The sequence below is a fragment of the Anopheles stephensi genome, chromosome 3 (assembly GCF_013141755.1).
Source record: "Anopheles stephensi strain Indian chromosome 3, UCI_ANSTEP_V1.0, whole genome shotgun sequence".
NCBI classification, from domain to species: Eukaryota; Metazoa; Arthropoda; class Insecta; order Diptera; family Culicidae; genus Anopheles; species Anopheles stephensi.
In genome coordinates this window covers 3,233,666-3,260,000 of record NC_050203.1, presented here as the reverse complement: position 1 = coordinate 3,260,000, position 26,335 = coordinate 3,233,666, and the positions used below count along the sequence as shown (strand labels likewise).

Genomic DNA, 26,335 nt, shown 5'->3' with positions numbered 1-26,335 from the left:
TCTTTCTCTTGATGTTTGGATTGATTGATTGTTTTATAATTACCCGTTTCGTTTCGGCCTTTTGTTTTCCGTCTTGCTAGTGATCCTTTTTCCCAGTTTTTCTCTCTCTCTCTCTCTCTTTTTCTGTGTTTCATTTCGTTCGTGTGGTTTGTTTTGTTTACCTACTTCATTTCGTTCATGAGTTTTTTAGCAGGATTTCGTTCTTTTTGGCGTTTATAGTAATCGTTTGATAGTTGTTGCTGTTGGATTGAATTGTTTATTCCGGCCGTTCATTTTTCTCCATTTCTTATTCTGCTTGTGCTAGTTTTCCTTTCTCTTTCGGAGGCTTTCGGAATGCTTTTCGATATCTTTTTCGTTCGTTCGATCGCATGCGAGTTGTCTCCATTTAGAAGCAGTTTTATTAGGGAGTTCGTACTCTTAAATTCCTTCAAGGCTTTTATTTTAGAAAACAAATATTGTCATCACCTTAAAATCTTTCTCAGCTTCCGAAAGCAAATCAATAATTTCTAATATTCCATTTAAAGTTTACGACCAGCGGTTCTCTTATTGCTTTGCACGGAGAAACAATTTCGCACGAAGAGAGAAAAACAAAACAACCCAAAAACCAAATTAAACCACACGCCATGCTGTGAGTCTTTACCGCAACACTTTACCGGTTCGGTTTGTTGTTCCGGACAAAGTTTCACAAAACCTCGGCCGACAAACTTTGTTCGCAAAATATTTTGCCTCACTATCGGTGTATGGTAGGCGTGTCGGTGCTGCAGTCGGATTGTGTGACAAAATCGTTTGCTCCCCCAAAGCTCGGACACTACAACCGAGTGCGAGTGCGTTTCGGTGTCGCATTTTATCAGAGTTTGTGTGTGTGTGAGAGAGCGAGGAAAAAAAGATTTTCCTCGGTGCTGTTTTTCATATATCCCCGACACACAACACACAGCACAAGATTCACATTCCTCGTGGACAATTTGCTCAGCGGCCCTTTTCCCTGCAGCCTACACCGAGGCGTGCTGCAAGTGTTGCACACATGTGGTCACGTTTTTCATTAGACTTTAATTAAAGAACTTGCACCGAACCTTGCTGTGTGGTTGCATTTATCTCTTCTCCTTTTTTTTTGTTGCTGCTTTGCGGGTGTGTTTGGAACACAACGAAGCCCTTGCTGCTGTCATTACTCCGGTTGAAGCAAGTCATTGGAAGCTCTCGCTGGCAACTTGCTGGTGCTTTCGTGCATGCAAACCATTCTCAATCGAAGTTAGGCGAGCAAAGAAAAAACCATCAGACGAGTAATAGGCAGAACACACACACACTCGCTCCGGTTCCTGTTGCATGTTTTTCCACCCGACTTGACACGGTTGCTCGCATGTCGGTGTACATATCGGCAACACCTTCTACTTCTTCTGGGTGGAAGAGATAGACGTTATCATTATTGTTGGTCGACATATTTCGTACAAAAACGGACCGGTAGCGAGTGAGAAGGCAAGGCTCGATTAAAAACGAATCACGCCTAACCCTCAAGGGCCGACTCCCGTTTCGAGTGGATGGAGGGAGAAAATGAAAAACGGACCACACGTCGCCCGGCTTGTGTTGTAATCTGCTTCAACATTCTGTAACGATTGGCGAACGGGTCAAGAGGTGATAGTAAAACCAACACTAATCACCATGGTGCGAAAAACTTTTCCCAACCCCAAGCAAGCCAGTAGCTCGAAAACCGATTAGGCATAGGAACGCAAAGCGTTCACAAAAACCTGGTCCAAACCTTCGGGACATTATTACTGGCTGTCCTTCTGGGTGGGTTCCGGGTTTGCCCTTTCGTTGTCCTGCCCGGAGAAGGACAGTGGTTTTGTTTTTGTAAGCGTAGAGGGTTCTTACTGGTGGAAAATTTATTCTGTCAAAGACACAAGCCATGCTAGAAGCTTTAAAGGTGGGATGGAGCAAAAACGCCAATCTCATTCATGGTGGGAAATTCCTTTTCTCACTCCACTCAAAAAAAACACACACAGTCATAAAAAAACGTAGGGAAAAACCTCAAAGCCCATTGACCTCGTCCCCCGGTGCCACAAATATTTGCCGTAATGAAGTGAATGTAATTTAGTTGTGTGTAATTTCGCCCTGTTTTTCTCGCACGCTCTCCCTTCACGTGCTAAATTCCACCTGCTCGTACTCGGAAAAGCGCAATCGAATGACCACCGCCGCTACTGCGTGGCGTGTAAAGCCAACCGTCGCGGGAGTCACCTGTGAGCGTGTATGGGAAACGCTCCCTAATAACTAGCCCTCGGTGAAATGGAAAAAAAGGCAACCCGAGTTTGGAAAGCAAATTACCGTTCCGTACACAACTCTCGGAATATGGAAAACTAGCAGGAGCAGGTGTGTGTGTGGAGTATGGGAAACGCGAGTCCACTACAGTTCCGGCCCAACTTCGGATGGTGCTATTTTTCGTGTTAATGACATCCATTAGCGTTAACTACAGGCGGCGCCGAACCAAACACACACGCCGAAGGGAAAGTTTCAATGGCCACGGTTCGGTTGGTTCACTCGAAGGCAAAACCCTCACCCTCTCGAGACAGGGCGAAAACTGCGTGTAGCCAATTGCTGCCATTCTCCCACGATCACCACTTGACTTCCTTCCTGGCCGCCCTTTCCATATCGCGCCTCGCTTGCTAATGTTTTTGATTTTTCTCCATCTCCAACTCCCGGAAAGAAGGACAAAAGGAAAGTCTAAGTGTTGTTTGGAGATATGTTTGTTGGTGTTCTGATAGTCCTGTTTCCTTTCCCCTCCACGGAAACGAACTACTTTAAGTCGGGGGCGAACTGTAGCCGCGCCAAGGTCAATGTTTTCCACTCAGTTTTTTTGTCGTTGTGTGGTTCAGCGTGTTTCTGTGTTTGGTGTTTGGCCTCACAATACTTAACGTTTCCGTTAACCGTTTTTGCCCGAACCATTGGCTACGCATCGTTTCAGCGTTTATTTATTTACTACAAAAACGCACACACACACACACAGAGGGAAATGCACTGTATTGAAGTTGCTTGTGTTGGAAGTGGACGGGGAAGCCGCCTCTCGATCATAATTACGTCAGAGGGTTTAGTTGTGCTAATGAGCTATAACATCTATAATAATTTGCTAGAAAAGCATCCTGTGTTCAATCATATCAGTCTTATGTTTTATTTGTTAACTTGATTCCCAGTTTAATGTCCTAAAGCATTAAGGGCTGCAGCAGGGGTCTTAACATCTTACCGAAAGTCAATATAAACTGTTGGAATTGCGCTGGTAGTTTCCGAGGTGAGATGAGCATTTTGAAAATTGAACTTCAAGTTATAAGACTCTATCTCTCCAGATTTAAAGTAGAACCGATAAACCGTTTTAGGTAAATGGCAGTGAATGCCAGCAGTGTGTAGTGCTTATACAACTGATCTCAATACATCACATAGTAGGCCCATTCTCCTTGCAGCCTTCTAAGAACACATATTTTCAAATAATTGGAATTGTTGCTTCCTTGGCATTTCCCGACTTTTTCTTCTCCTCACCCTCTAAGCATCCAATTTAATTCCAAAATAAAAGTTTCTTTACGCTGCTGTGCTTTCCCGCATAATCAAACATCCGTTTTTTTTTAGCTTTGTTCATTGCGATCGATCCCCGAATGTCTATTTGAATTTGTACCCTTTTTTTTGGCCTTTTGTTTCCATAACCACCATTACGCGTGTTAGATTTTTCACGCCGAAATTGGTGCCTTCCGGGAGGCCTTCCCCTATTTTTTACTCTTGCTCATACAGGGACTGCCTAATCCTTCCACGGGTCAAAACAATTTCTTTCGCTCGTGTGTATCCTTTTCTGCGAAGGATCGAAGTTTTTTGGCCGTTTTTTGTTTCTCCTTGTGCGAAGGTACGTTTTATTTAGAAGTTTGATCGCTGCCTTCCGGAAAATGTTATCATTTTACACCCTTTTTTTGTTTTTTGACCTTCTGTTTTTTTCCATTGTTCCAAGTGAAAACAGTAAAAGCGCAAAAACATCTCAAGAATGATGTTCGCTTGTCTTGTGCACCGAACAAGCTTAACAAAGCCTTCGAAAACTTGTGCTCGCATTGTAATGATGGTGTAATTACATCACCAGTCAATAAACAATTCCAAACAAAAGCACGTACCTCCCGGCCCGTCAACAGTGGTTCGTTTGCTAGAACAAAGGCCCATCCCGATCGGACAGGACATGGCATCGGAACTCCTTTGCTGTAAAGACTGGGGAATTGGGGTATTCAATTTCTACTGTTTGCACCGCGCGAAACACGAAACACTCGCGGAAGTTTCGAGCCACGAGGAACAACTTTTCATGTAGTTTTCCGAAAACTTTTCTCCTGCTGCCAACTGAAACCGGTGGCAGTGAGGGCAACGGATAGGATTAGTTTCCTTTTACTTTGCCCCAAGAAGGAGGATGCATCACTTGGAAGGATGCAGCTCGCAGGGGGGTCACCATTCCTTCGCTCTCCCCAATCCGGCGCTCAATATATATATAGAGTCGCTCGTCATCCGACGGTGATTTGTTCGTGCTGTGTTTGCCTCGACCAAGCTTTAATTACGCGACGAAAGCAGAACTATCCCGGTGCAAGTTCGGTGGGTCAGGATTTTTCCACCGGGCACACACCGACCGCACCGCGAAGGAAAAACAACAAACAACCGTAAACAATGCGCAAAACCTTTTCCATTCCATTGTCTTAGCTGATTTTGCTCGAAGGAAACTTTCGACTTTTCTTTTCGCGAGCGAGGGGAAGCATTGGGTGGGAGGCGGTGATGGATTTCCCCGAACTATGACAGCAGAAACACGACACTGTGCTTTTCTCAAACCCCACCGTTGGAGCGTTGGAGTGCATCGAGCCGAGCTTGAAAGGGGCAAGAACGAGGGCGAATTATTATTACCCCATTAAAGCACTGAACTGCTCGGAACGATTATCGTAATGGACTGATGGTGGTGGCGGTGGCGGGTAGGGTGGTGTCGGGTGGCCGTTACAAGACGACCGAGCTGAGTGAAACCTTTCCAACCTCGAAGAGTTGGAGTGTGCAGTTGCAATGTAATGCACCACCCACCACCAAAGCAATGTGGCGACGGTGGCCCTGAAGAAGATGATCAGGCCGCTCTTAAGACGCTCTGGCCAATGGGACTGAGACCCGGGAGCGAGCGGGCTTGATGAAACGGAATGGTTTGTAAGCTGCAGTGCTCGGTCTTCTTGCCCCGAGTTTTGCTACCGATGGCGTTCCCATCGGACGCAAGTTCCGATGTTTGCCGAAAGGATGTTGCCACCGGCGGTGGCGAGCCACACAAAAGAATTATCCATTTGAACGGAGCACAATGGGAAATAGTTTTGGTTCGCTTTCATCGCTCGTGTCGCTTTCAATTTCGTTACGGATCCTTACTTTTTCGGCTCATCCCTCACTTGAAGCAGGAAGCGAGCAGAAGTAGCAAGACGGGGAAAAAGTTATGTCTGAGCTTTTTCAAACCCTTGGCAAACCATCAGGCAGCGTTGTGGAAACTTTGCTTCCCATCCATCCCGATTGTAAACCAACGGCAATCGTAAGGACAGAGCCGTTTTAGGCATTTTTGTGGATTCCATGCACTCGGCATTGAGGCCACTTGAGCAGATCGCAGCATACCAGCATTCCTTGGCTCTCGACGCCTGCCGGGTGGCTAATGTCTGCTAGCTGCCGGTGGATGCATTCGGCTGGAATGCTGCTGACGGGATTTCGAAATTCCTGCAATTTGTTGATCGAAGCTCGAAGGGGAACGAGTGATGGACAGTAATTGAAATTGGAGAGGTGAGAGTACAGGGAAGGGCAAAAAGGACTTTTTATTCCTGTAAGATGTTTATGGAGTTTTAGAGTTTTAATTCACCTACAAAAATACTGCTCAAGATAGTAATGATACTTGAAGGAAAGAGTCTTGCGTATATTTAAATTATATATTGGGGCGGCCCGATAGTTGATACGGCAGGACCGGGGTTCAAATCCCATCCAGACCGCTTCCTCGTACGCAGGACTCTCCAGCCAAGGGCGAAATCAAGTCACGGAAAGGCCAATAATGGCAGGTTGAGTTCTTTCTTCATAAACACAGTAACCATTAACACTTTTTGTTGTAATATGCAGAATCCTCCATTAAGACGGTTGAATTTTACTTTATTACAAATGCTTGTAGTTTTCCATTTTATTGTAGATGTTTTACTGCTTACTTTTATGACGTAGAGTTTAAGAATGCTTTGCTTATTTATCTTAGCCCCAGAATCTTTCTATGTACTTAACTTACAACTCTTTCCTACTTTTCTTAGATGTATTTCAATTTACCGCTTTGTACTTTGCCCTTGCGCACCTTGCACCAGCCGCATGTCCTAACCAAAAGATAAGAAAACGAAACTTTCCACCGTTTCCCCCTTCAACTAGCAACATAGTCCCAATCTTCCTTTTCTTTGCAGTAAATATTTGTACATTAAATTATTTGTTAAATAAACGAATCATTTACGCGCGCGCGCCTGAACCACGAAAAACCGTCCGCGGAACCGTCCCACCGTGCTGACGTCATACGCACGGCGCCCTAAGCAAACCGTCTCGAGTTTCACTTCGTTCCTTTCGCGCTGCTCGTACCGTGCCGTGGTTCGTTTGTTGCACGAAGAAAGTCAACCGACCGGAAAGGAAACCGATACCCCCCGTCGTCGGCACCGTTCGTGCTGCGGCGTGGGCACCGTTCACCTGCCAGGCCCCGGGTTCGGGATGCTTTCACATGGAAATGGAAAGGTTAAGAGTGTGTCACTTTCAAACACACTTTCCAACTGATAGCTTTCACCTATCGGGATTCGCTACCGATGTCTGGCCGGTTGCCTCTGTGAATGTGTGTGTGTGTGTGCCTTCTTCTGCTTCTACCTCTGCTCGTTAAATTTAGCAAAACCGTTGCAACCGATTGCTTTTGCTTTCTGGTCTTGGTTGCGTAGGCTCACCTCGAACACCGGGAGAAAAAGATTTACTACACAACCAGACGAAGCAGAAGACTTTGCCATATAAAATAACAATCTACTTTCCACCCTCGGTGAGAGGACACCCACCCACAAACCGTATGGTTTCTTCATGTATGCATGCTGAGCAGCAGCAGCAGCAGCAACGGCAGAAGATGTGGAATATATTCCAAGCGCAATCCAAGAGCACCGTTTGCCCCGGTGAATGTGGAATTAACGAGTCTTGCTCGATAGAGTTGAAGAATAGGAAGGAAACCCACACGTCCCAACGCCACTCGCTTCCAACGCACATCCTAGTGTGAGTGTGTGCGATCTGTACATGTTTTCCTTTGGAGGTACCATATATACTTATCAGCAATAACAACAGCTACAAAAAATGCTCATATAATTGAAAAAAGAATCTCTTCGCTCCACGGAAGAAACGCGCCTTCCAGCGCTGGGAAGCTGTGTGAAGGCGCTCTTGGAGTGTGTGAAGTGAACGAAAAGAAAAATATCGTCACAAACACACACACACACACACATGCAGATATTTGCGAAGCCCTGTGATTGTCACAGAGCACACGTGGAAGTGCAAGAAAAGGAACAAAGTGAAGCCTCTCGGCCTCGGCGCTGCTGCGCTCACCCGATGGAGGCGCATGGTCGTTTACTTAGGCAAAAAAGCTCTCGCATAGTCGTTCGTACCTTGGCCCGCGTGGTACCGGCAGGTAGCACTCTAAATGGGGAGAATGTAAGGAAGCAAAACTGGTGCTGTGACTGTGATGGAAGCTCCCAAATGCACAAAGAGCAAGAAAAAAAAAGGTGGTAAAAGCACGATAACCGTTTTTCGGGTCGTTATTATTATTTTCGGATTCTTCCTTTTCGGCGCTTTCGGCTGGCAAAGCAGAAAATAAACATATTTCCTTCTAAGCTCACCTGCACATCACGTATAGTAGGTGGGCCTGAATGAAACTGTGTGTAGTTGATTTCTTTCGTTCTTCCTTCCTTTTTTTTTTTGTCGGGTCGGTCTTAGCCGCGCGAAGTATAAGAGCACTGGCAAGCGCGACATGAAAAGCGTCGCATGAAAGATAGGCATCAGCCTAAGCATAAAGTCTTCACGGTTGAACAGACAGCGCAGTAAACAGTTACTTTGGGGAATTGAGTAGGTTATTCTCCCGGCGACCCGGTCCTCCCTGGCCAACGGTGTCGTCTGATTTCGTCAGGTGACGGGTTCGTGTTTTTTTTTCCTTTTCTTTTCTTTTCTTTATCCCCCGAGCCCAGACCGCACCGTCGCTTTCAAAATAAGCAGAAAATATTACTTTTATAATTTTATCACGCAACCACTTGCGCTGTGCGGTAGCGGCAAAATACGCGTGATGGCGAAAAGTGCTTTATGGAGGCGTAAGACACAACAGCAAAGCGTGTCTTGTGTGACCCCGTGGGAGTCAGCTTGCGTACTTTCTTCGCGTACGTGGACTTGCTTTTCTTGGCTAAAGAATGTTTATTGCTTTGTTTGAGGTGCACGATCAACGGTCTTGTGCTTTATGTAGCGGAATTAGTCCAGCACAGCATCGGAAATATTTTAATCTAACGAATATTAAATTATTCAAACGATATTGCTTGGAAAATTGAACCATTCGTAAACGCCGGTACAACATATCAGATTAAATTTTCAAATACCACGAGAGAAAGATTTCTTGCTACCCAACGTGCCAAGATCCTCTCGAAACAATTTGCAATCACTTGAGGTCATCTTGAGATCTTTTTTTTCCTCATGCCAGGATAAACTATCATTGGTCAACAAAATGCTGCACCAACTATACTTGCCCAGCGTAGGGAAATAAATACTGACCCTTTCCAACAGACACCGACGACCCCGCATCCTGAACTCCTTTTTCCGTAGCGCAGCAATTTCTTACATTCTCTGCCAAGCGTTGGGATGGGATGCCTCACAGATTTAAGTAAACACCCCTTAATCAAATCCTATCGTGCAAGAATTTCTAGTTTAATATTTTATGAGATTTCCCAAGCATAAGCACATTTTCCTCGCTGGTCGCCGGTATCCTGCACCACTGCACGGATCACGGCACAGCCGCATCCGGGTTTATTTATTTGGACAATCTTTTTGTCATATTACCTGTCCGTCCTAACCCGTGTCTGGTCCTTTGTCCCTGCTCACCGCTCGCTCTACCAGCGTGAAGGGGCACACCCGATTTTGCATCCCAGGCACGTATCAAACGCAGCGAACGTGCTATGCAGAAGCGTAAACCGTTTTCCTTTCCCTAGGTGACCAGGTGACCTACCTGGAATGACTACCTGTGCGCCATTTGTTTGTGTTTCTGCGTATCCGTTCTATCTGGTGCTATTGTACTTGTTTCCTCCCTCGATGTTTTTTTTTTTTGTTGGAAGAACCGAGCTAAAATGTAACCCTACATGAACGCACCCCAACACAAACACAGAGAGCGCATTCCATATCGGGTGGAATATATCCTTGTTGGGGTTTTTTTGGCTATGATTTTAGCAAGAAAAAAGACACTTGGGAAATTTATATCACTGCCACTGCCGCAACCAAAGCGACGCAGCAAGAAGAAAAATAAAAACGGGATCCACCGTTACCAGTTGACAAAGATTCATGTCGTAAACACCAGGCGCCTCCATCATAAAGTGAACAACCAGGCGTCTCCATGGGAGCAACCTGCAGCGCCAAATGCTTTTCACTCCGCAAGCTCTTTCGCTTCGCATAAATATCGAAAATAAGCCGTTGCGATAGTCACGAAAAGGCCACGAACGCGAGAAAAAAAAGACACACACAGAAATGGTTCGTTCATTTAACCGTCTTGCCCCTGTAGCTTGTAGGACGTACGGGAGAACTTCTCGGTTTTTAAGGCTTTTAACCCCAACTCCCCCCCGAAGAAAACAACTCACCCAATACAAAAATACCAAATACAGATGAAAAAAGAAAACGAAAAGACAGTCACCCATATCCCTGTTTCCCGGATTCGTTGCTCACCTCACCTGCCGCCGGCCTTACCAACACCCACCATTCACCGCTTCCCTTTTTTCTCGAGCTCCCTCTCATTTCCTACGAGTTTTCATCGTACACTTCAGCAATTACTACCATCCCGAGATGGGCGGGACATGGCCACCAATCACACTGCCCTTGGAAAGCAAATCAGCAGCAGCAGCAGCAGCAGCAACACGATCACTTACGCTCACCACGATCACTGGACACACACACATACACGCGCGAAACATTCTGGCCACTCTTGACGGAAAGAATGTTTTGCCAATGCTTGTAAAGAGCACGCAATGTACACGCCGCGTGAATCATCCGCACACACACACACAAACACATTGGACAGACACAGACTCACTCTAGCGCACCGACATGCAATTTTGTATCATTTAACGATGTTTAACGGTACTGAAGAGGTGTCTGTGGGAGTGCCAAGCATACTCGAGCCAGCTTTCCACCTGTTTACATCGGATGCAAGCCAGTCATTTCCCAATTATGAGCAAACACAACGCATCATAAAGTGTGATGATGCTGCTCTTCTAAATTTATTACATATTCTTGCTACACACACAAACAAGCATACGATTTTCCTTTCAAATAACGTCCTTTATCACTCATTTTTTCTTACCTTTGAGTCCTTTTTTTAAACTTATTTTTGATCAGAAAGTTATTTTTATCTTTCCAACCCACAAATTAACTTCATCCGGAGCTGAATTAAAAAAAGCACATACTTCCTTTGCGCATTGCTGTGAAAGTTTGATATTTTTCGCTTGCGTGTCAATTTCCCTCCCAAAAAACACACCAGACGATAATGATGATTTTTATTGCATACCATTTACGGTTATGATTACTTTATTTATCTGACCTTTGGCTCGCCGAACATGCTAACAAACTTCCACAATAATTGAATTCCATCCGTTGCAACCCAATAATCAAAACCTTCGGTGCAATCTCGGTAATTCGACACCAGGACACCGCGCCGAACCCACCGTCGAAAGGGGGCGGTCACGTGTTATTGATTTTGCGTGCCCTCAAATTAACTTCATTATTGACGTTTGATGTTGTCCGTTTTTTGTTGCCGTTTTGCTCACTCGCACACCCCAAAATACGAAATTCAGACTCCGAGAGACCTCAACGATGCGGACGGTGGGTTTGACCCTTCATTACTACAATTGTGTAAATTCTGAACAATCAATCCGCTCGAATTAACCGCACGACGGTTGCGGAAAGATGAACAACAAACAAACTGACCTGATGGTGTGATTTGCTTGCTGAATGTGCGCGGGTTTGGAACGCGGTTCGTGGACTTCGCGTAAAATTCAAAATGGCATCGGAAAGCATCAATTATGGTGCGAATGGTGCATGGAAGGGTCGAGGCTGCGATCAGGCTTTAGTGCAGCATTAATGAACACCAATTTGCAACCGGATACCCCGAGACGTGCGTGTGCCTCATCCTTGGCGCTTTTAAATTGGGTCACGATTTCGATCCCGGTGCCTCGAATGCAATTAACCAATTATTTTTTGGCAGTATTGTTTGATGCCTACATGCTGCCTGATCGATTGATTCTGGGCTGGGTGCTGGGTCGAACTTATTTATTTTTATTGAAATATTAGCCTATCTCTAACCAACGGTTTGCTATTGAGACTACGATTTTGGAGACTAGAAGGCTACTTAATCATTAGTTTTTCGTACAGTAAAACAAATAAATTTAAAGAGTAACAACACCTCTTGTACAGTATCTTTGAACATGAAAGCGTTTTAGCTGAGGCAAAGCTCTCTCCTCATCGCATATCAATCCTGTCTTGCACATCATAAACAAGGTACCTTTATCTCGCCTACTTGGACTCCGCTTTTGACAGCCACACCATCACACAACTGCCACAACAACAACAACAAACCAACATCCGCCTGTCACTCATAATAGCCATCTTGGATGGGGCGTACACATACTACACAACTGCCTATCACAATTCATATTCTGTCATGCGCTTTTTTGTTTGTTTGGTTGGGGAGAATGCCAAAGCGTGGCTTTCAAAGCCATCTCTCAAAAACATGAATAAACAAACCCCGCTATTAAGGATCAACAGTGTTTTCCTCTGTTTTCCCGTTTTCCATACTTCCACACTCCGAAGATGCTCCTCCTCACAACATCCTGCTCCAGCATAATTCGTAAAGCATTCTGTGCCACTGTGCACCAGTAACGTGCGCTCCCACACACACACACACACACACACACACATAACAAACACGAAAACACACACACAGCAGAGGGTGCTCCATTTGCTCCGGGCTTTTGGACGTGCTGCGAGACATTTGCGAGGCACCCAGGTTTACTTCACCTCAAGTTACCAAAGTCAAGCCATAGCTGATCGCGATGAGTTAACCATCCCTCTTGCCTCCCCAATCTCCCCCTCTCAAACCAACCCTTTTCTGACCGCCATTTTATTACTTTCATATTTTTGCCTTCTATCTCGTATACTTTATTTAACAAATAAATATGACAAAACAAACGCTACCGAGCAGCGCACAACTAGCGTGCGGCGCACACAAACACGCACACACACACGCGCGTGCAAACACTTATCGAAAGTGCAAGGAACAAATGATGAAGTACATGTTGACGCACACTGTTATTGTTAATTGTTTCTGTTTGTCTTCCGTTTCCCTTTTGTTTGTCTCTAACGAGTCGAGGTGGTTGCGATATTTGGTTACTTTTTTTTTCGATACTTTTGGTGCATCACACGTTAAACGGTTTGAGCGTACTGCTGCTACTACTACTACTACTACTATTACTACTACTGTTACTACTACTGCTAACCACGGGTGGGTGTGTTGGTAACGGGCAACAATACACAGCCTCTCTTATATTATCTCACTTATGTACTCGCTAGTCCACCAAGTACATCAACTACTAATACTAGTACTAATTACAACTACTACTACTGCCACTACTAATATCAATATTACTAACCAATCTTATTCATACCTCGCTACTAGTTGAAGAGCAGCCTTCTCACCGGGCCTGCCCATACCCAACTCGGTGACTGCCCCAAGAGGTGACCGAGCGTAATTTGCTCTTGCTCGACTGTTTTGTTCGATGTTTAGTTTTGTACTTCGGTTTCCGTATGATATCTGTATTTATTGGTTTCTGATTCCCTGTTGAGCCTCGCTTTCGGTAATAGTTTTGGTTCTTCTGTTTACCAACGGTCCTCCCCGCCATTTTTTGAGTTGCGTTTCAGGTGACAGACAGGTAGAGGTCCTCCTCTCGTGTGCGATCAATTTCCGCTAAGGTTCCGAATGTACTGGATTCTAGAATTCTTCCACACAGTATCGTCCCCTTTTCTTCCCACGCGCATTGACGCGTTTTTCGACCAGCAATAGAACAACTATTCGACACTCTACATAAGCAACAAAATCATTCCTGTTTTCCCATGGTCCCCAATATGCCGGAGATTCGTTTCCCCCCGTTAGCGTTATCTTCCTGTCCCAATCGACTGACTGCAACGACACGTACGGACACGGACACACGAACATGAACCCGCTCCCTCTCAAACAAAAGCCTTCTAAATACGGGAACCCAAGGTTGTTACACGCATAGTTTAGGAGTTTTTTGGTTATGTGCAGGAAATGATCGACTGGATGTCCTACCTGTCGGTAGTGTCAACGCTGGCCTTCGTCGTGTTTTTCGCCGTCGGACCGGGCTCGATACCGTGGATGATAACTGCCGAGCTGTTCTCCCAAGGGCCGCGACCGAGCGCGATGGCGATCGCGGTGCTCGTGAACTGGATGGCGAACTTCGTTGTTGGAATTGGTTTCCCAAGTTTAAAGGTAAGGTCCGGGAGGCTTGGAAGCTAGTTTTGTTACTGAGAATTGCATAACTTAAGGCGCATTTCGATGAAACGACCACAACGCTTTCACGCCTTAAAGTATGCAATTCGTGTAACATAATTTGAATACTGAACTAATATTTCTCCTTTCCTTCTCTCTCTCTCTCTATCCCACGCAGACTGCCTTGGAAAATTATACATTCCTACCGTTTAGTGTATTTTTAGCAATATTTTGGATATTTACATATAAAAAGGTTCCTGAGACCAAAAACAAAACGTTCGAAGAAATTTTAGCTCTGTTTAGGCACGGAAACGGAAGGTAAGACCATTTCATTTTGCATGCGACCCAACCCACCCTGTTTTCTCGCTCACTTTACTTTCTACTGCCGCTTTCTACACACACACCAACAACAACCGTCAATCGACACCATCACACGCCACCACCTACTAACAACAGTTACATCGAACAGTCAGCTGAGTAGAGAAAATAGTTCCCCTGATCGATGGGAGGAAAACACGTTCCATGCATAAAGAGAACGTTCTTGTGTTATGAGGGCAAAGGGAATAGGGATGAACGAATTCATATTTTTCTTCTACGAAACCTTACCCAACATAAACACACACACAATTATCTACAAATTTTCCTTCTAAAATGGCATTCAAATTGTGATCACTCAAGGAAGACTCAAGTTCAGGTCTCGATCAGGTTCTTCGAATTTACTACATTCGGGTTCAAAAACTTTCTCCGCACACAAAAAAAAAACAAATGGAAAAGCGATTTACGGTGTAAAAACTCCGTCCTGTGCACCACACAAATTGCAATCGGATTCGAATTCCCCGGTGGATTCCCTCTGGATCTTCAACAGTTCTTAAGTTTCCGCTTGAGAAAGAGGAGAGGAAAAAATCTCTCTCCAATAATATTTGCTTCACGATTTACTACCACTCTACCCGGTTGATTCTAGCCACCAATAATAATGGTCTTGGTCGGAGGGAGTCTGAGCGTTGGAGGGATTGCTCGATCTTTGTTCGCCGTTCTTCCCTTAAGTGCTCAGTGTGAAGACGCCATTATGGTTGATTATGGTTGAGTTGTTATGCATTCCATCTTCTCTATAATTAGACTGTTGCCGGACTGTATGGGATAGCAAAAAAAAAACGTATCGACGCAAAAGTTTTAATCATCTGGAATGCCCTATAGCAAAACCGAGATGCAAAAATGTTCATTAAACATGAAAATGCTTTTGGTGGGGCAAAAATGGGGAAAAGATTTAAAATTTCCGTTCGTTTTCTGCTCGTTTTTCTTTTGTTCATCTTTTTTATTCTAGTTTTTAATCCCTTATTAGTAATATCTTTAAAAACTGATAACTTTTATATTAAACTTTCTCTTCTTCTCCTCGATTCTACTCTGCCCACCAAAATGTACACTTGGTTAATTAAACACCATTTTCACATCTGTCTACACTCAACCACACACTCTTCCTCTGAACCCAAAAAAACACACACCCCTCCTTCAAATCTCCACAGAAGCAGAATATCAACAGCTTTACTTTTCCCATCCCTAATTTATAGAAACCTTCGCGATAGTAGACTCTACGGGTAAGTGCAGTTTGCGCCGTACTAGCAATGAGAATTCGCTCGCTCGCTCGTTTGCCGTTGATCGTATCAACGGCAAACAGTTATGGCCCCTCCACCACCCAACATCATCATACACACAAAGCTCGTCCACCCTTCAAAGAAAATGTCCCGTTTTCCCCCCTATAACTTCTGCGCGCGATTTCCCGGCAACTCATTGCCGGAGCTCATTCGTTTTTGTTTTGACCGTTATCGATCGCGCTTCCGACACACACAATCACCACTCACTCATCACTTGCTCACGATCACTGTTCTACCTCACACCACTTAGGTTTCGTATTTTGTCTTTTTTCCGCTTGGTTTTTTGCTAAAGCTAAGGGACTGTGTTTATCGGTATGTTGATATTTCGTTGGAGGCAGATCACGACAGAAAAAAACATCCACCGTACGATGCACTGCAGTCTGCTTTCCACGACTTTACGATTTCTGTTTTTCCGAAGAATTTGTTTCATGTTTTTCCGTTCCGTATCGCTTCCCAAAGTCCGTAGAATATGCAGCGGGTGTAACGAGGATCTTTCTTTTTTCCATTTGTCTGGATTTTGCTTCATTTCGTTCGATTGCATGAATTGGTACGATTTGTTTTCGGGTTTCTTTTGCCGGCAGCTGCACTTCCTGTTTTTCGTAAACTCGTGAGTACTACTTCTACTGTAAAGTTGTGCAAAATCACTTCTAATCACCCCTCCCAAGAAACGAGCTCCAGAACTGCTCGGGATGAGCTAAATTTAATTAGACTTTTGACGAAACAGTCCAAGTTTCGGCTCCGTCTCGCTGCGCCGAAACTTTTCCCATCGATCTTTTACACGCACATTTATTCATCACTTGATTCCGTTTCCACAAAACCACCCAAAAGGGATCCGATTTTCTGTGTCCGATTTTTTTTCGTTTTTCTTTTTGTTTGCTTTTGTTTGTGTGTGAGTGTGCCTTTTTGTACTCTTTTCACCACGGCACGGGTCAATTAACGAAACCGCGCGGCATCGATCGATTGCAATAATTACACTGCCAGTCGAACGCGGTAGAGACCCCGAAAATCGTTCATTTATGTTGGTAATTAAATTCAAACCAGTCTCGGGCACACGAGGGCTCGAAAGCTCCGGTTTTGGGAACAGTATTCCATTCGCTTTTCGCACTGTCGTTTTCTGTGGAAAATCTCAACCACCGCAACAGCTCTTTGTCTGTCTCACTCTCTCTGTCTCTCTTCTGACACATCCATAATGAGCACCACGGGGTAATGTGACACTCCCAAAAGGGTGAGCCTCCTCGCTCGAAGAGGCTTTTCCACGAACAGAGCACCCCAAGCAACACGGTAGCTAGTTCGTTTTCCACACGAACACAACGAACTCACAAGGCGGCAACAAGTAAACGCACCAAAACACGCACCCACCTGCAAACCACCTGCAAAGCGGCCCAACGCGAAACATGGGAGTGTGTTGTATTTATTGTACTGCGCACCACACAGGCACACCACCACCACCACCACCACCACCACCACAAACAAATCATAAATCACAAAGTGCAACAGTACACAGCGGTTAAAGTTACGGTTAAAACGAATTAAACGATCGAGCGACATCGGGGATGCAAACGCGAGTGCAAAGGTGGATATGCGTGTGTGTGGGTGTGCTGGTTATGCTCCGATAGCGCAATATTATCAGATTATTATCGGTATTGTTTCTCGCGACATTCTTCGCGGCGCTGCAATGTGATGCAGATGAAACGACGACAGCACCACTACAGAAAGACACAACTCTCTCACCATCACTACCATACCCATTCCACAGAAACAGTGCCAGGACGTGTATGAATTTGTAACAGTTTCAGAGCGGCGGGTGTAACTTTACATAATTGCGTTGAAACCGTTTGGATGGATGGAAGATAGTCCGTTGAGCTTGAGCTTCTCAAAGCACCATACTTCGCTTGTATAGTTGAATAGGCGCAAGTTTGACAGCATAACAAAGAGCCATTACACGTTTCGATGCAGCTTGTACAGTCATTTTTTTATTATTTATAGTGTAAATACTGCTTCCTATTTAAACGGCTTTAATTTATGTCTTTTAAATTGAAAATATACGCCGGAAAGCAATATTGATTTTGTTTATTGACTTTTTCAGCGCCTCAAAGTATGCAATCAGTCAGACTCCCTTGACCAGATTTTTACTACTTCACAATCTAGTAAACACAGCTTTGCCTATCCTGAGGCGCTTCAACGTAAATGTCTTTCTTGGAATATTGTTCAATCAGACGAAAAAATCATTCATTTAATCCGCACCACGCTCACGATCACGACTGTGCAAGCTGTGTGTTGCGAAATGTGTTCCTTGTTATGCTTCAATATTATTGCTTTAGCTTTCAAGCACCATTTAGGAGCCGACCGTGCCCACCACCGATGGGACCATCATTTCACTTTGACGAATTTTCCAAAACACCTTTCATCTCCGCCCTTAGCCTTCCCTAGTAACAACGGTTCGTCGTAAACAAATTGCCACGCCAATTGCCCGGCCGCTTCTTATCGAACGCACAAAATTCACATCATAACAACTGGTTTCGGCGATAAACGAAAGAAGTCAAATTAAATTGTACCGATCTGTGGCGGGATGGCGGGACCGAGCGGTGTGAGCAGCATTAGCAACCATTAAAATCTTTGTGTCCTGATGCTTAAACAAGCCAACGGCGCTGTGTTCTGGCGGAATGGCGCTGGCCAAAGAGGACCAACAGCAACGCAAACGGCGGAAAAAATGGCGAATGCTGCCCCATTAATTGGAATGGCCGCACTAGGCAAACATTATGAATTATTCAAACCGATTTCACACAGCCGCCCGGCACATCGCTGTTGGGAGGATTCGGTTTTACGATTCATCAAACGGACCGAGAAAAAAAGGGAAGGGAAAATCCGGAAATGAAAAGGAAAAGCGCTTAAGGCGATGGGGCAGGGCGAATTTAAAAGGAAGCTCAAACTCATAAGCTCACCCGTAATGCGACAACGCGGTCATTGATTGTTTGAAATCGTAAAATCTGCCCAACATTTCCAGCCATTGGTCAGTAACATCTTTTCGACCTGCAGGACGACCGAGACCGGGGACTTGACTTTGCAAGTCTTCGTCTTCGGGCCTTCAATCGAAACAATTTCAGATCAAACCCGATATCTTGGCTTCCGATTGGGCGAAGGTCCTCGTCGCTCGCTGTATGTCACTGAGCAGTTTTTCAAAAGTCGATCGACCCGTTTGTCTCCTTCCAGGAAAAAAACCCTACAGGCGCGTTGTACTCGCCTGGGATCGGGCCTGTGTCCTTCCGCTTTCCCGTTCTGCCCATCGCACCGATGTCGCCTTTTTGGCTTTGTCGACGGAAATCCGGCGTTTCTAATTACTCCTAAATCAATTAATCATCCTTTAATGGAGCGAAAAGCCTTACGGCTTTTGATAAGGCGAACCGGGGCGAGTTCGAGGTCCCAGCGTGTGCTGATGACAAACTTTTCGTCGACCGGTTGTCATCCAGTCGGGGCGCACTCCGTCGCACGGGTCTCCGAGTGTGATTAGGGCATTCGGTCGGACCATCGCCGCTTTCACCTTCCTTGCTCTGCCCACGCGTCGACTTGGGTTGGGAGACAGATAAATAATATTTCATCCCGCCGTACCGTGTCGCCTAGTCCGAAGAAGATCCTGGCCCTTTGCTGCTGGCCGGTAATGATGATGTCAGGGCTTTCGCTCTAATGAATAATCCAATCTTCTTCGCCAAGGCGGCGCAGTCTTCTTTCACAATTCTCACAGCGAAAAAAAAAACAGGGATGAGAGAAGGCCCCGAGGCCTTGCCAACTTTTTTTTTCTCCCTGCTCGCCTACAATCAAAAAGCTTCCGAAGAGGGCATCATCTCTTGATGCGGAAAAAGAACCCGCAACCGAATATTTCGGGCTCGTTTGGATGCTCAACTCTTTCGTTTTTTCCCCAACCCCTGTTCGTCCTTCAAGCTTCAAGGTTCATCTTCAATGAGGGCTGGTTTTCCTTTGTGATAATTAGATTTGTAGCCTCTTCACGGAGCATCCCTTCAAATATCCTGCCCGCAAGGTAGTTTCGGCGTCTTTTTGATACGCGATACTTGTGCGACGTTCAAAAGCAATTTTGTCATTTTGAGCGGAAAATCACTGTCAATAGGGGATAGGAAAATAATTGACAAACTCTCCATCCAGTGGCGGCCCAGTGGCCTGCTCGATTCGTTCCAGATGGATGAAATTAATTTCGCATCGTACTTGAGATAGAGGCCACACAGCAAACGGCCGCTTCTGGTGCCCGCTTAAAAGGTCCCTCCTAATCTTACTGAATCTTACCAAATCCCATCCCATTTAATCCATTCACTTTAAAAGCTGGAAAAACACGCGATTAACAAGCGCCATACCTTTACCATCAGCATCAGCAGCAACTAACCTCGTCTAATCCTCGCTTCTACTTCTTTTTATTCTTACTTTCGTTGGAAAACGTAAACGATCCTTTTTACGTCGGTTTATTATTTTACAGCGAAACCGATCCCCAAACCGAGCACAACTCAATCAGCTCCGATTCGCTTCAGCTGCAGCACTCCTCGGACAGCCTCGGTGTTTCCCCGGCCGGCAAACGAGAACGAGCCGCTGACCCGAAAAAATAGGGCACCCGTCTGTGTCCAACCCACCCCGACTTTCCGAGATTTTCAGTTATTTTGGTTAAGTTTGTATTTTTCTTTGTGTCCAAGTGAGTATTTTACACTTTTTCCATAAGTTACGTCTATTGTGTTTCGCTCATGGTTTTTGTTTGTAATCGCGCGTGTACTTTATAGGCTAAGAAATAAAAGCAAACTGTTTCGGTTAAGATGTCGCGTTAGAATCAGAGTGAAAGGCATTTTGCATACCTTCAGGCGCTCACCCGTCCGCTGGGGGGAACGAGCATGAAAGTATGCAATCCGCGTAACGAGAAAGTAATCAAATTATGTTTGCGCACGAAAGAACGCTACCAATATCTAAATTGCGATATACTTTACGTGAATTCAGCAGTAAACAATAAGATGAAAATTATTAAAATACAAAAAACTACTTAAAAATCAATCAATAAATATCCAAAAACACCTCTAAATGTTAAACAAACTTTGTATCGATTCACTTATTATTAAGCGGAAACTATCTAACCAGCCCTCATTAGTTACCGATCAGCCCCGGTCAAACAATTAGCAATAAATTGAATAAAACAGAACCATCAACGATGCACAAAAGGAAACAAAAAATCAGACAAAAAGATGCTAAATCGATTCCAAAATCGGAACACACCGACTACGCTTCACTTAATGCCGCGCGTGTAAGTTATGCTGAAAACTTTCGTTATTAGTTACCCGCGATGAGATACCGGCCCACGTGCTGCTACCGTTTATTTCGTGTTTATTTCCTTTTTTTTTTTTGTTTTTTTGTACACCTTTTCCTTATTTCGGCTGCTGCTGGTGCTGCTGAGAGCTAAATAAACAATGCCCTCTTTGGTTGGATATGGTTGCACTGAGCACCGAAATAAGAATCCAAACAACGCGACAAACATTCTTCCAACTCACTTCCGTACGGCGAGGGTGCACACGCACTCGGCCACCCAACCTGTCCCACCCCTTTGTTTCTGTTGGGAAATGGAAATTCTTTCCGAAAGTACACCACCACCACCACCATCCGATGGTGCTAGGTCGATGCTAGGTCGAATGCAAACGCCCAAACAACTTGGGCACAACTTTCACTCAACAGCATTGCTCGACGGCTGCTTCTGTTAAGCCTCCTACTAACAGCCTTCGCGTGCATCCTTTGGCGCTTACACCACCCAACAGCAGGCACAAAACGAAGAAGAAGATAATAACGACGCCTAAACCGATAGCTAAAGTTCAATTTCCGTGTAATTTAGCGCCCGTTCGCCCCATTTTGCTTCACCCCGGATCCGATGGACTTTTCATCCAATCGATTACGCGGAAAATTCCTGGGCACCACCTGGACGCACATTAAACGGGAGCTGGGCGAAGTGGACAGGTGTGTGTGTGTGTGTGGCTACATTATCATGCATTCCAGCCCGTCTGCTCGCTGCGAGATAATTTCATAAATAATAGTCTTCTGCCGTCTTGTGCCAACAGCGCCACAGCCGTGCACAAGAGAGAGAGCGAGCGAGAGCACGGAAAAGCTTTCGGAAACGGCTAGATAAAGTTGTTGTGTTTTTCTTTATATGCTCTCTCGCTCTTCGGAACATACCATCCGTGGGGTGGGGGGGGGGGAGGAAAAACTTTTCCAATATGCCCAAACTGTTGTCGATTGTGGCGTGGGACGCTTCGCTTACGAAACTGCCTTTCTTTAAAATATGACAACCGATGATCGTACCGGAGGTGGAAAATGTCTTGCCTATCGGTGCGGCTTTAAGTGCGGCCTTTTTGTCTGCGCTTTATCCGCGTTGAAGTGTTTCTGTGAGGATAGGAACACCCATTATCAAACACCTTGCCACCTTTAACCCATTGAGCGCTGATGATGCGTTTCGCCCCTTTAACGATCTATTACTACAGCTCCCATTCGTGCCAGTTTTCCGCAGGGAGCAGCGCGTCTTTTCCGACACACACGCAAATGATCCATTTTTCATCATGATCCACCGCCTTGCGGCACGAAATGGCACATACACTGGGAAGAGACAAAACAAATCTTCGAGTATGCAATGCGATTCGCTTCCCTGTTTTTCCCCAGTTTACGGATTCGGTGCGGTTAGTATGGAGGTCGCACGTCATCATCACCTTAAATTATTGCGCCCCGCACCTAGAGTATCACAATCGAATCAGCAGTACGGCTCGGTAATTTGCTCGCTACGCCTAGTTTCGCCTTCATTCGTGTGGAGCCGGTTCTGTTACACGTACAGTGGGAGACACAAATTTGAGCACACGTTAGGACTTCTGAGGAAAGTAATATTTTATTTCAATATTTTGATTTTATTTACGTTTTCCATTCTTTTCTCTTAGTTTTTCTCATGAAAAGAATCAGTGTTCCTGTATTCTTCTCGTTGAATAACTTAATTCGAACTAATTCAGCTTAATGTATTGAATTTTATCACAAATCTTTACCGCGTGTTGCATACATTTAGGCGTCTAGAGATTTTTTAAAATCAACCTTAAACGTTATCGTATAGAAGTCATGATAATTATTTGTTGTTTCAAAGAGAGTAAGTGTGTGCCCATTTTTGAAACCTACTGTAAGCGTGTGCCAGCTGCCAATTTCTGTTTACACTAGCTTCTAGCGGCCAGTTTTGCCATGCTGCTTTCACCACTATCACCATAATACACACAAACACCTAGAATGCCATTTTCACTACAATCACACAGCCTTTACTGCTAATAAAAGCTCCACTGCAAGAGCTTTTCCCTTTTCGAGCTGTCAATTGTGACAGCTTACCGTTCGCGGTTGTTTGTGTAAACGAGAAACGGTATTGCTAGCTGTTGGTATTCCAATCCAACCAAACGGTTCTTAAAATGAAGACAAAAAAGCGAAAAGAAATTTCTCCCTTGGAAAGAGAAAAATAGGCAAAAACAAAACAAAAACAATTGGGGAAAATATAGGAAAAACACTACTCAAAAACAACCACAACAAAAAGAAAAGCCGAAAGAAAAGAAAAACGGAAAGCAAACACCAAGGAGAAAGACGAAAACTGTTAAAAATTCACACTCGTTTCCATCACGCTATCGGTAATCTGATAATATTCACTTATTACATAATCGTAGAGTGTGCGAATTTCAGGAGTATGCTAAACTGCGTAAATAATCTGGAGCCGCAAAGTATGAACTCGGGCATCGAACACGCCGCGCTGATGATCTCCGAGGAAAAGACCCAGCACGATTCACGTAAGCCAATGTTTGTTTTTCTGTCTCACTCTCTCTCTCTGTCTGTTTGTGTGTGTGTGCGTGTTTTTTCTACTTCTTGTTCTACCGATCCCTCCCCCCACTTTACGTTGTGTGTTTTACTCACGGAAGCTTTATTACGTGCGTGTGTGTGTCGTGTGTGCTTGTAGAAGAACGAATGGATGGATCGTCACGCATCCTTTTGCTACGTGCTGCCAAGCGACGCCTGCTTGATCACACGCTCGAAAACTCCTTCTTACGCACACATCCACTCACTCACACACACAGACGCACGTAAAGCTTCACATCTGTCCTTCACTCATCAACCTTAACTCTCTAAAAACCTATCTATCAATCTTCTTCTTGTGCCACGCTTACCTTGCGCTGGCTGGCAATCAGCCATTATTTTGTGTTTGTTTCGCTGTCGTTTGTTTTTTTTTTGCCCGCTCTCACACTCACTCACTGCTTGTTGGCCAATTTTCCAAAACACACGTTTCGCTGCGTGCCCGTGCACTACCACGTACGCCCTGGTTTCCCACCCCCCTGCTGCCCACTGTGTCTCGCTGCTCGCGGCCTATCTGTCTCGGAACACATCATTACACGGCTCACTTGCGCAAGAACGACGGTGCGCTCCGTGTCGTTACCATCACTCACGGTCGCGCTCGGATCTCGGATCAGAAACCGCCATATTGTTCACATCCTGGCCATGCGCCACCATCCGGGTGGTTTTTCGCCACCACTTCTCGCGCTTATCAAAGACGGCTGACGTTTCATCGTTTGTGGTTTTGCGTGCATGTGTGTGTGTGTGAGGATGGTTCTTTTTTATCTGCTCTTCAGCGATACGAACGCCATAAATTTTCTTCTCAATTTTCACTTCTCCCGGACCCGGACTCTACACCCCACACACAAAGTCCTCCAGCTCCAGCTCCAGATGCTCCATTAAAGCTTCATTTCGTAAAAAACAACTCAACTTAATCTCGCCCAACCGGCCAGGCGAGATGGCGTTGATCCGGTTCGTGAAGCATTCACGTGACAAGCTTGGGGATTTGAACAGTTTAAGACAATAATGTTGCGATTTTGGTAACTTTTGGAATGTCGCAATCAATTCACACATCTTGGACACGATCGTCCCATGGAATTCCTTTTGCTTAATCATTACTTTTTTTGCTCTGGCTTCAAAGCAAACTGCTACCGTTGCTCTTTGTGAGCTGAGAATGTTTATTAAAATCTCTTTACTTAATTAAACAGAACAGACATTCCGAAGGGAAAAATCATCCCTTGATATTGAAAAGGGGATTTGACAAACTCATCTTTGAATTCTTTGGCGGAAATAAAAATTTCCTTGCATATCCTATCACATTGGACCAGAGAACAAGTTGACGGGAATTCAATTCTCTATCCCTTGTATTGTTATCCTTGTAATATTCAGAAACTTCTATTTTGATTGCATTTTAAAGGCTAATGTTAAATGTTAAATTTTCGATTTTTCAAACACAAATCAGGCTTTAAACCCTATTTTGTGCAGTGCAATAAGCCGAATCAACAGTTATTAGTACAAACCACGCCTCAAAGTATGCAATTTACTCATTCCCCTTGCGCTCTGTGTGCAATGGCTAAACAAAAAAAAACTTACACATTTAAAAATGCTACAACACATCGGAGAAACCTTCGGGAAGAATGTTTGTCATGCCAGCGGGTTTTCGCATGCAAAAAAAGCGGGAGGAAAAAGCAAAGTTTTCCTTCATATTCCCGCGTGCGCTTAGTATTTGCGTTGTGGTTGAACAAACACGGTTCGCCTCCACCAAGCGATGGGAAATGGTTTTTACAAACTTTTCACAAGCATTCAACAATACAAAGCACACACACACACGCACACGTTCGTACAAACTTACAAGCGAAATGTGGCAAGAAAGGGCGCTTTTTTCTTGTCACTCGTTCGTGCTTCACCCTCGCTTCAGTATGCGTAAACACGTGTGAAACATGTGTGTGTGTGAATAGGATTTTTTCTTAAATTTCCATCTCGCCCTCCTTCCTCCAGTCTTCCTCCTCATTGCCTATTTTAATCTGTTCCTGAGGAAAAAAAAGTGCTTGTCCTCGAAAAATTGCTCCTGCAGCCCACCACGTTCCACGTTCCAAGTGTCTGTAAATACAACGTGTTAAATCGTGTACTTAAACCTACACCATGTGCCAACTTCACTTTTGTTCCTCTCGCGCCCTCTCTCTCTCCCTCCCTCTTTCCAATGTCACCCACATCACAATACACCCCCTCGACCCACCATTCCCTTGGCTCGGGAAACTCAAACACCTGAACACTTATCTTAGCCGCACCCGAAACGGTTTGTGTCGACCGAGGAAAAACATGACTTTCATGTTCGTAAGTGGAAGATTTAAATCAACACTTTACCTCCCGCCAGACTCACCCACGGCCCCCACGTCACCCCTCCCAAGCAAACGGATAGGACATGATCGTCCTTCGCGACGCATTGCAGGGCGCGTGAAATGAAAAACGCAAACAGACTGGTGCCGATGCTGGTGCAAAACTGCTCTGATCTCAACCCGTTGGATGGCGTCGGGGAATGGGCCACCACCAGATCCCCCCACCCCCTTTTCCCTTTCTCACACACACCAAAAATCGAGTATGACAGCTTCAACGGGTTGTCATTTGCAGTCGCAACATTTTCATCATTTATCATCGAGCAAGAGAGAAAGTGCGCGCCCGGAAAGGATACGGCGCTGGGGCGAGATTGTTCGTGTGTGCGTGTGTGAGAGAGTCTGGGACGCGGCACGGCAGTCTAGCTTGTGTGTGGTTTGAGGCTGTGGCATACTTTTCCTACCCGCCATTAAATCACGCCACGGCGCACCACCACCGGCAAGGGCATCAAGCTCGACACTCGGATGTCTTCATAGAGCCTGGGATTTTCCTTTCACCTTCAACGGTAGCTGTTGGAGGTGGAGAAAGCAGGGCTGGGGAGGAAAATATCACACCTCAAAGATGGCACAGATGGGCATAATGCAACCCCATCAACGTTGAAGGATGACATATTATTTGTGTGAGCCCGGGCTCG

At 45.1% G+C, this 26,335-nt stretch overlaps 1 protein-coding gene across 28 annotated transcripts in view; it reads left to right on the top strand.

The window, feature by feature from the left end:
* Positions 1–26,335, top strand: part of LOC118509952 (glucose transporter type 1) — a 166,133-nt gene that overhangs the window by 132,668 nt on the left and 7,130 nt on the right. For 13 of the 28 annotated variants that reach the window (XM_036051292.1, XM_036051293.1, XM_036051289.1 and 10 more), the window contains 4 exons: positions 13,571–13,795; positions 13,974–14,113; positions 15,361–15,387; positions 23,170–23,273. In XM_036051292.1, coding sequence (XP_035907185.1) covers positions 13,571–13,795; positions 13,974–14,113; positions 15,361–15,387; positions 23,170–23,273 — 496 coding nt within the window. Of the gene's footprint in view, positions 1–13,570; positions 13,796–13,973; positions 14,118–15,360; positions 15,388–19,924; positions 20,489–23,153; positions 23,274–26,335 lie in introns of those variants that run through there. The other 15 variants (XM_036051296.1, XM_036051302.1, XM_036051306.1 and 12 more) reach the window with 9 other exon arrangements.